Source organism: Aplysia californica, unplaced genomic scaffold (genome assembly GCF_000002075.1).
Source record: "Aplysia californica isolate F4 #8 unplaced genomic scaffold, AplCal3.0 scaffold00006, whole genome shotgun sequence".
NCBI lineage: Eukaryota > Metazoa > Mollusca > Gastropoda > Aplysiida > Aplysiidae > Aplysia > Aplysia californica.
Window position 1 is genome coordinate 2,174,416 of NW_004797276.1, and position 11,535 is coordinate 2,185,950.

An 11,535-nucleotide genomic window follows, 5' to 3' on the forward strand; every position below is an offset into this window, starting at 1 on the left:
AGTGAGAGAGAGAGAGAGAGTGAGAGAGAGAGAGTGAGAGAGAGAGTTAACAAGTATGTGTTATCTACTTACCAAGCATCGTCAAATTTCTCTTTGTGAAAATCAATAAATTATCTTATGTCACCTCACCGTGCCCCTCCCCAACTCACCCCACCTCACCCGACCCCACCTCATCTCACCCCACTCCACCTCACCCCACTCCACCTCACCTCATCTCACCCCACTCCACCCCACTCCACCTCACCTCACCTCACCCCACCTCGCCCGACCCCGCCCCATCCCACCTCACCCCACCTCACCTCACTTCACCACCTCACCCCACCCCAAGTTACCTCACCTCTTCTCACCTCATTTCACCTCTCACCTCACCTCATATCACCTCACCTCACCCCACCCCCACTCCACCCCACCTCACCGTACCTCAGCTCACCTCACCCCATTTCACCTCACCCCACCCCACCTCACCTCACCTCACCCCACCTCACCCCACCTCACATCACCCAATCTCACCTCACCCTACCCCAATCTCACCTGATCTTCAAAACAGACACAAGTAATTCTATCTACTTTTATTAAACAAATTTAAGTCAAGTCTTAAAAGAAACAGAACAACTCTTATCCTCCCTCATTTAAAATATAATAAGATATAACAATTTTAACTAATGTTTTGACATATTGTCAGGACCTTCTTCCAGAACAGAAAAGGAAGGACACAAACCTTGTTCTCTTGACTGCCTTTGTTTTTTAGCTGGACCTGGACCTGACTGATGTTCATTTTGTGACCCTATGAAATACAAAAGTGATTTACATGATTAGGCAATTGGGTATGGTGCAAGTTCTCATGCCAAAGTTTACTTCCTGAAATAGTTTTGTTATTTGTCATTCTGCATCTTGGAAACATCATGATTATGTAATGTTGACTCAATGATACATGAACAGGTTCAAAAGCTTTTGAAGGCACAAGAAAAAAGTTGAGAGACATAGAAAGTTTACATTTTTCTTCTTCAATCATGCCAAAATAATTACTCGATTATTATATAGATATAAATAAACAAACACTCTCTCCAGGTTCATTACAAAACGAATTTATTTTCTGATTATTTGCTACATATCCAGAGAAATTCTTAAATTACAGAAATCTCTGAAGCAAAGTGGGGGACTCAAGTGGTATAGAGCTTAGAGAGCTCAGATTCGCACACTGCATTAAGCAAAGTCTGTGAAACAGCCTAAAGGTGGGGTGGTCACTGGGGTTGAGAGAGGGGGGCATCCTTGAGCAAAACACTGAAGCATCAAGCTTAACTCAAAGACTGTTTCATTTTCCAATGACATACATGTATTATTGACTCAAGTACATCATAGAATAAAAATCTCTCTACAGGTTTCAATAACGTTGTCTTTTCTTTCTTTTTTCAAATCTTCACTCAAATTGATTTATAATTTTGCCATAGAGACGTCAAATCATGCCTGAAAATGATGCTTACAAGTTATTTCAATCTATAACTTGAAAGGTAATTTTCCCCTAAAGTAAAATTATCATACTTTTAACATGCTCGGGAAGATGGTGTCCATCTGCACATGGCATTCTTTTTTTTAGAATAGTGTCATATACAGGAAGACCCATTTGCTCATTTTATACCCTCTGTCAATCATACCAATTCAATATACTCTCCCCTAATCTTTACAAATTTGTTTTTCGCTTAAGATCATTACAATGACTATTCAACAATGATATAATTTCTCAGTACAATACTTTCTAGTCACATCATACTCCTACTTCCTTACAATATAAATATATATTACTCGGGGGGATTAATACTGAAACAAAGTCAGTTATGGTAAACAAATGTCACGCATATATATACATAGAACTTGACCCAAAATTGTAATTTTATAACATACCAACATAACATCCACTAGAACCAGGGAATTGCTGCCCTTCTGAATGTAATGACCCACTGGACTCTCCACATTCATTATATTCACCTGTAAGGAAAAAGTAAATGCAAACATGACTCGCATGTGAACGCAGTATCTATTTGGAGACGTCTCCGACAGAGATAGACCAATCAAAATGCTTCGTGTCTCAAGACCAAGTAAAAATATCTGGGGGGTTACAGGGGGGCATGCCCCCCTATTTTAACCCATAACTCGATATTTTGCTGCTAGCTTTGAATTTTTCTTGAAAATAGTTGATTTGCAACAGTTTTAGTGGCGAAACGTGTGATCTGCAGGAAACAGTACACAGTTTAACCCCCCAAAGCAGTGCATCTGTGTGCGGGGGGCAAGTCTCCAAATAGTTCCTGGGTTCTCGCCAGAGACATCTCCTAATATCTTTTGCACATGTGAAGGGTTTATCCAACACGAAATAAGTGAGAAAAAGAAAACGTTTGCAACTCGGTCTTATCTATCATGGTCACCATGGGGTCAGTTTGGCCCACCACCATAGCACCAAGTCCAAAAAAAAATATTGGAAGACGTGCTTATAGTGTGCACTGAACTTGAACACCAAAATAATTTCAAAATTTCATAGAACGCTACAGAAAACAAACTGATTTAGGGGTGGTTGCAACAAAATCCCCATTGTTCACAAGAAGGGACCAAGTGCAATCATGAACTCCCACGGGACCAGAGACTTTCTTTGTGTCAGCAGATTCTCTCTTAATAGAGTGAAAAGAACATAAAAGGGGAGGGGGAATCCTTTCTTACTGTTTGTTGGCTATCAGACCAAATGCTGTTAGGCCTGTGTAACCTATTCTTAGTTATTAATAACACGTGCAGAGCTGACAACCTTTGAAAATTGAAAAAAAGGGAAACCTTATATTCAACCTCAGACAAATGCCCAGGTAGAGGTTCGAAGGAGGTAGTACTGTTTACTTGATGGTTCTCCACACTACTAGTCAGTTTAAGAATAAAAACAAACAACAAAACATGGAGTTGATAAATCATAACTGCATTATCCAATGTAATTTATAAGAGAGTAATCTGGAAATTTAAAAAAAACGAACATTGCCAAATTTATTATGAAATTGGCAATGTTCGTCATAAAAAATTAGGGACACCTTGCAACTTCCCAATATACCGTACCCTGGTCCCCTGTGAAACAAAGCCACTCTTTCACAACCCACTACCCACAGTAAATAGGAAATAAAACCCCGCCAATGACCAGAGCTGTTAAAGTACTTTTAAAAAGGTACTTAAGTACAAATTTAAGTACAATCTTAAATATGTACTAAAGAACAGTAAAAGTACTTTCCTGTAAAATGTACTTGAGTGCAAGTACTTTTTTTAAAAAGTACTTATGAGTACATTTTGAGTACTTTCTGCTAATATGCTAAAACACTTCAGTGCTACTGCAAAACATCACATTGAATAACATATCCAGTATTTTTGACAAATTCGGTAATTTATTAAAAATGTAAACAGTGTACAAAGCATTTGAATATACGCACTGAACGTAGGCGAAAATGGTCCGTGAAATTGAAAAAAACCCAGCAAACAAACAGATGCAACTAGTGAGTAAGTCATATTATGAATAGAACTTGTTTGACCAAGACAATATGATATATGATCAAATGTAAGTCAGTCCTAGAGGTCGGAAAGTAGGAAAAGTATCCAAACTGGAAAATGTAGAGACAAAGTTGCTCTAAGAAAATATAAAATTGATGAAAATGGCCACCAAAAAAAGTGCATTGAATTCTTCATTGACAAATCCTCAAGGAATCAAGGTAGCCTTAAGCACAAACCACAAAAAAAGGAAAAAAGAAATTTAGGTAGCCCAAAAAATTGTTAAATCGATACTGAGAACTCAGTTTCAATAGATTATAATAGTGGTAAGACAGATTTTGGTCACACTGTGTAGTCCACGGCGCCCAGGGCAAACCAAAATAGGCCTACATGTAATTTCCTAGAGTCTAGTAAGTGTAGTGTAACCAAAAATTCTCTACTACAGTAGTCTCCGCCTAAGATCCCAGCCGACGAAGCCAAGGAAAAATCTACAGTGACCCATGAACTGATGTGACCCCTGGGTAGGTTTATGACATATGGCGAGCAAAGAGTGGTCAACCTTGATGACCAATCACAGTAGCATGGTGGCATGAGGCATGCCATAATATTATACTGTACACTCATTAGCATATCGTCTCGGGATCTTTATCTACGTTTATCCAGTTGCCCCTCCCCTTTACCTGTCCAAAAATTGTAGCCTCCCATCTTTGATTGAGTCCCCCCGCCTTTGTCGTTACGTACCATTACGCTGTGACCACACCAGTTAAAATTCAGGCTGTCTCACAAATTCGGGAATAGAGAAAAACTGCCTTCAACTTCAATGGTCAGGGAAGAGTTCACAGTTCGATGTGATCCTGCCAGGAGTGAACTTGTAGGCCCTACCCACCCAACGAGTGATGAAAGTTGAGGTGGCGAGCTCAGATGCGAGTGCAATGTTTGGGGAAAAGAAACGCCCATCGGTCAGTTCACACCTCGGTGTGATCCCGTCTGGTGATCATTGTACCGTTTCATGGAGTTTTACAACGCTTGTGATCACATTCACGAGAGTGGCTGATCTTTGACTCGACGGGCAGTTCTTTATTCTCAACTTTTAACTCTTGGTTGATCGGCTGTGCCTGCCCGGGTGTTTGTTCCGTAAATTATGATCAGAAATGCCGGCACTTATTCTTTCATTAAGCTTCAAAAGTACTCAAAATGTACTTTAAAAGTAGGCAAAAGTACTTTGTAATGCACAGAATAGAGAGGGGAAAAAGTGGGGATTTGAAATCCTTTTGTGTTTAACAGTGTTTGTGTTGCGCAATGTCTACTGTATTTTTAAAATCTCTTTCAAGTCTCTATACTTTTTTTTTTTTTTACAGAAAAAAGGTTTGTCCCAGCCTCTTTCAAACAAGTTACACGTACGAAATGTGACCGATTTTTCTTTTTGCTTATTAAATATATATGTAAACCTGCTCCCACTTCTTAAGTTCCTTCGTCACAATATTCTGATACTTCTGTTAACTGTGTCTTATAGAACTTACCAGGGGATCCTGGAAGGACCACGCAGTCATCTGAAGGATCGTCCCCTTCCACTTTGATCACCATATGGTTTCCCGCCGTTTCACTAACAACAGGAGCATCATACTTGACAGAGTATTTTTGCTGGGCAGATTCTGTCTCTTCAGAGTCACTCAGGCTTCCCATGGCACTAGCACTTTGCCTTGGTTTGTCATGTGGAATATCACTCGACTTCTTTACATTCTTTTTTGCTCTTTGAGAATCAATTATTTCTTCATCATGGGGAACTTGTTTGGTGCTTAATCTTGAAGGCGGTGAAGAATGATAACTATTACTGAGAAAAGTGGTTGATGCATCATCTCCTTCCTTTGATACTTGTTCATCCACAATGTAATTGAATTTGAATTTGTGATCAACCCTGACATTGATATGTCCTATTAATTCAATACTCTCATTGAAGTCCACTTGCCCATTACAAAGAATCTGTAATGACTTCACTAGCGATGATATGAAATTGCTTGCAGCAATGTTCGAACTTTCTTCCAGCATGTTGGTCACCAACTAGAGAAAGAATTCAAACAGATTAACATTAAAACTTTTCCATTTTATAACGTTAAAAAAAACAAAAACAAATATGATGTAATGATGACTTGAAACCAATGAAAGATAACAATATCTGTTTGTGACATTTGTTAACTAGTGGTGTAGATGATTTCATGAAGCACTTTAAATAACTTATAAACACATTCTGCACATGAGTTACAAGTAAAGGAAACTGAATGCTTGAAACTTTCAACCATAGTTGCTCAGAAGGCTTGCATAACACTCTGCCCAAATCCACACTTTTGATACATGGATACATCCTTAAGACAGTTTTTTCCGAGTTTTGCAGGACTTTGGAGGAATGCTCCCCGAGCCTTTTGACACATCTTGCACTTGCTGTTGAAGGTAAGCCTAGGCCTAGGTTTGACAGCGACGAAGTCTTCGAATTAATTGGTCTTTTCTTTTTTTCTTTTTTAGATACATTTAAATTCTCTGTCTTTCTAGGCCTAGATCTAGATCTATGTAGATTTAGATTCTAGATCTAGATGTCTAGTCTAGATCTGGATTCTAGAATCTAGATTTTTAGCTCTAAGATAGAGATAGGCTATCAGTTCTAATAGTCTCCTATTGGATTACAAGTGATGGGCCAGATTTTGGACTTCAGGCTAGCTTTGGGTCGTGTGTTAAACAAAGTTTAAAAAATTTATTTAGGGACCCTAATTCTTTCTAAAAATCATTCTAGAGATCTAGAATCTAGGCTGGATCTGTACCCTTAGTAAAAAGGTTGTCTAGTCTGTCAAGAAGTCCAAAACTTTGTTAAAATGTTATCAAATGGACTTCCTTTCAGACAAAACCTTCACAGCAGCAGACACTTAAATTTCAACACTGAATACCCTATCCGTATGTCGTGTTTTACTCTCGTATCCATACGATGTGGGGAACTCTGTGCCACTACTTTCCAAAGAGAAAATTTACTCGTTAATCCAATCCGTACACTTTGCATAGCAGTCTGTCAAAATGATTTTTTGAGAAATACTGAAAGTTTCAAAGAGTTCTTCGCACGAGAGAAGTATTCTAAAATGTGAAGAATACAATCCTAGGGGTACAAAATGACTCCAGGGCGTACGGATAGGATTAATGAGGATTGTATAGATTGTGAAGCACATGGAGCTTGCTGTTGAGCGGGGATTTGCGCTATACATATGCTATCTATTATTAATGATCAGATCAACTTGTACAGTTTAATCTGTCCGAGACGACCACCCATTGTCGATGACAAAAGTTGTCATCTCATACTGTCATTTTTTTTATGCAGGGGGGGGGGGGGGGGCAGTGGGAAGTGATCGTTTGTAGTTTAAACAGGTGGTCGTTATAACAGGTTTGACTGCACTCAGGGTTGGGTTGATTTAAATCAGGTTGATTTAAATCAGTTGATTTTTTTTATTTAAATCAACTTGATTTTTTAAATAAAAATCAGTGATTTAAATCACTTTTTTTTAAAATTATTTTTATTCGGTTTTTACACATTTCAACATTCAGAATTCCTTTCCTTGGTTTCATATAACAGATATAAGGTTTAGTAGACTAATATAATCATGCTTAAAAGTCTGCTTTCCACCCTTTCACTGTAAAATAATACAGTATTCAATTTACTTTTTTTTCCATAAAATGAAATCAGAGCTGGGTTGATTTAAATCAGTTGATTAAAAATTTTTTAAAATCAATTTGATTTTAAAAATAAAAATCAGTGATTTAAATCACTTTTTTTAAAAATGTATTCAGATTTTACATATTTAAACTTTCAGAATTCCTTTCCTTGGTTATATTTTAAACGGATATAAGGTTTAGTAGACTAATATAATCATGCTTAAAAGTCTGCTTTCCCCCCTGTCACTGTAAAATAATACAGTTCTCAATTTACTTTTTTTCCATAATTGAAAACCAGGGTTGGGTTGATTTAAATCGGGTCGATTTAAATCAGTTGATTTTTTAAAATTTAAATCAACTTGATTTTAAAAATAGAACTCAGTGATTTAAATCACTTAAAAAAAATGTTTTCTGTTTTTACATCTTTAAACATTCAGAATTCCTTTCCTTGGTTTTATAAAACATATAAGGTTTAGTAGACTAAAACTGCTTAAAAGTCTGCTTTCCCCCCCTGTCACTGTAAGTAGTAAAATAATACAGTATTCAATTTACTTTTTTTTCATAATTGAAATTAGCATTTTCTTTTTCTTTTTAGACAAACACAAGCGCGTGCTCACACACACACTGTAATAAAAATAAAATGCAAGTTTATCTATGCATAATTACCCCCCCCCCCCCCTCCTTCCTTTTAGACTGACATTTTCTTCATTTTTTGTCTGTAGCCATAATTCACTGATATAGCAGATTAAGGCTTTCTAAAATTGCAGTTGCTTAAATTAATCATTAGTTAAAATAAAGACAATGCATTTTGCACTAAAAGAACATACTTTTAGCCACCAAAAATCCCAAACTGTGTCGACATTTTGAAAAAAATCAAAAAAATCCGATTTAAATAAAAAAAATCTGATTTAAATTTTAAAAATCGATTTTTTAATTTTTATCCCCCCCCCAAAAAAATCACCAACCCTGACTGTACTACGAGTGAGTGCTACTGCTAGTGCCCTGTCACTTCTAAATTTAACGCAAGCTTCCTGGCTAACAGGTAAAGCAGAAAGGTCAGTACCTAACTGCGAAATATAAAAAATGTATGGGCTGGGCGGTCAAAATATTTGGTTAATCAAAATGCCAGAAAAGGCAGAATTTTAGTTTATGCAAATTTTAAAGAGCAACAACACAAAAAAAATTAATTAAAAAAATTGAAAGTATGCAAGAAGTTTAGGCAAACAAAATTAGTAATTATTATCCATACTTGGTTTCGTAAGTAAGCGATTGAACCGTGATGAAAATTATAAGGGCATGCTAGTGCTGAGAAATATGCCCTAAACATGATACAGTAGTCTCTGCCTAAACGCACGGTGCTCGGGACGACCCATAAGTATGCATTTATACGGAGCGTGAGTCATGAACCTGTGCAAGGAAGGAATGGGCGCAACTGTCTTATTTCCTAGATATTTTAGTGACCCTTGGAGGGTGGGGGATCAGTTTGGACGACAACGTGACGACACATGACAGTTTTGTGAAGAATCCCTCGACTGCGGTATGAATTATGAATACTAAGGGGGGGGGGGGGGGGAGCGCAAAAAGGGACTCACTGTTCTGTATATAGTATATATATAATTATAATATCATGTCTGTCCACCCCGGTCATAATCAGTCGTAGTGGGTGGATTCCATGTACAGTTAGTTCGTGTGGTCTATTTGGTTGTTTTTGGCTGTGGCAGGGGGTTAGGCGAAAGGCCACCTCTATTCTCACCCCGGGTGAGAATAGTGCAGGCGAGTCTTTTGGCTATATAGATTCTCACCCGGTGCGCGTTCACCGTTATAGCCTAAATCTAGGCCAACCAATTTTGCGTTCACCCTAAACCACAGAATTCTACACTGTGATAACAGAAAAATTTTAGAATTCTGTGCCGTGAACAAACGTTTCATTACTACTGTTAGCCTACTAAAAGCGTACAATTTTGTCTGTGGGCAGTGGAGAGAGAGAGAGAGAGAGTGAGAGAGAGAGAGAGAGAGAGAGAGAGAGAGAGAGAGAGAGAGAGAGAGAGGGGAGTAGCGCCAGAACTTCCGGGCAAAACAAAATGGCAACCCGCGTAGTTCGGCTCGATTCGAAAAGTTAAATAGCCATAGCATCTTTGTAGACGACCAAATTAATTTACTTTTGTGTTTTAACATCATCTTTAAACTTTGTTTTGGTCAATTTGATCGTCCACACCGATAGACCGTATTCAGAAAGAGACAGATCTAGAGAGAGAGAGAAGAGGGGATGAGTAGATCTTGCGAGAACTTCCAGGCAAAACAAAATGGCGACCCCCGTAGTTCGGCTCGATTCAAAAAGTGAAATAGCCATAGCATCTTTGTAGTCGATAAAATTAGCTTACTTTTGTGCTATAACGTAATCTTTTCTTTGCCTTTATCCATTTGATCATCCACATCGATAGAAAGTATTCCGAAATTAGGAAAAACAGGTCTTGTTTCACACCGGGTGAGAATAGCGTACGGTGGCAAGTCTCACCCCGGGTGAGAGGTCGATCGTATTTCTATTCTCACCCCGGGTGAGAATAGCCACTTCCTAGGCGAAAATGAGTCATGTCCACTGCAAGCCTCTCCCAGACTGTGCTAACCTCCAAATCCCCAGTTTCGTGTTGTAATGGAGCAGGGTCTATCGACTGACATCTCTTACAATTCTTCACGGCTGATTTCAGTTGTTCCTTTGTCTTTGTTATTGTCGGATCAACTTCCTTGGCCAGATACCATGACCGTTCAACCCCCATGTGGTGCTGGTTATGCAGATATCCATGACAACGGTACTTTTGTTGCAGCACCGATCGCAGAACTCTCTTCTTAGTAGGCCTACTCATTTCTGGTTTGCTGGTTTGAGCCAACCACTCTTTCTTTACTCTTGTTAAAGAGTCAGCCTTGTCGTACTTCGAAGGCACGAGATATCTAGATCTAATAATAGCCAATGTTACAAACAAACACTACAAAATACAATTTATTAGTCTACAAAAGACTTGAAAAACAAAAAATGCAGTTAATTGTCATTAGGATTAGGTTAGGCCTAGGATCAAACGATTGTGTCATTATCGACGTCGAACCAGAGAAAACGAACAGTCATCAAAACATCTAGCCTACCTGGATCATTCGAGAGAACTTTGCTTCAAAACAGAAGTTTTCTGTGGTCAAATGAAAATATTTCCTGTAATTCTAACTTAGATTCTAGTGCACTTATGCTCTCTGGGGTACAAAAGTAAATCTTTGTAAACAGAAAGAAGAGACGTCTTCTGTTTCAGTTTCTTTTACTAAGACTCGAATCCAGTAGGTAATAGAGTTAAAATCGATACAAATACTTGCTGCATAGAGCCTATGTATCGGCGCGGAGTGACACAGAATCAAGGAGTTTAGAACTACTGTAAACTCCTTGCACAAAATGAATTGCCATTCGAGTGCTTGGAATTAATTATGTAATTAGGCCTAGTGTCATACTATTATTTAAGTAAATTATAAGGCTACTTTAAACCACAGACTTGACTGATAACACATGATATGAGCAGACTTGACAGCACATTATATAGGTCTATAGTTAAGTACCATATATGTACACAGAAAACAAACGCTTCTTATTATGTCTAATTGTGGACTTGAACCTCAACACACATGTCTTTCATTTAATTTAATACTATTCTCACCATAGACAGCCCCGTCATCCCACCTCTATACATTTGAAAGCAGTTGGAATAGACTGGTAAACCCAGAAAGCAAAATTTTAAGCAACAACAAGAGATTGAAAAAAAAAAACCAAACAAAAACTTCATTCTTTTAAAGATTGTATAACCTATACATATGTACAAGGTGAATTTTTTGTTTTCAAAATTTAGAATTTAAATTTCATCATTTAAAAAAAAAAATTTCTTGAGCAGCAACCGATATGATTTACATATATATATATATATATATGTATCCTATCCTACATGATATGTCCTCATAAAAACTATTATAGGCATCGGGGAGAGAATTAAGAAACGTTATTAAAGAGATTTATAATGTTATCTTGTGGACACTAATAAGCAAAGATTGAAAATATCTTAGTAGCAAGCTGGCAATACATACCACATATATATGTATCTTTGGTTTTGCTTTTCTAATCTCTGAAAATCAAGTAAAGAAAGATTTTTTTAGAAAACAAAACCGAAGCACCTGCATGTCAGTCATAAAATGGAAAGACAAAAGAAGATAAGAGATAAGCAGTGACAGTGATAAATATGTAGCGACGACTGAAGACAAAAGACTTTTGGACTCCCCACAAAATCAGCGGGGTTTTTTTTCGACCTGGCCTAGTTCCAA

General features: G+C 37.7%; 1 protein-coding gene across 5 annotated transcripts in view; it reads right to left on the reverse strand.

Moving 5' to 3' along the window:
* LOC101859211 (zinc finger and BTB domain-containing protein 17) overlaps positions 1–10,502 on the reverse strand; it is a 37,944-nt gene extending 27,442 nt beyond the window's left edge. For all 5 annotated transcript variants that reach the window (XM_005089458.3, XM_035969063.1, XM_013080921.2 and 2 more), the window contains exons 1-4: positions 10,327–10,502; positions 5,025–5,562; positions 1,900–1,983; positions 719–784 (exon numbers count right to left, since the gene is read on the reverse strand). In XM_005089458.3, coding sequence (XP_005089515.2) covers positions 719–784; positions 1,900–1,983; positions 5,025–5,562; positions 10,327–10,335 — 697 coding nt within the window. In that variant the 5' untranslated portion in view covers positions 10,336–10,502. The remainder of the gene's footprint in view (positions 1–718; positions 785–1,899; positions 1,984–5,024; positions 5,563–10,326) is intronic.
* Positions 10,503–11,535: the final 1,033 nt, after the last annotated feature.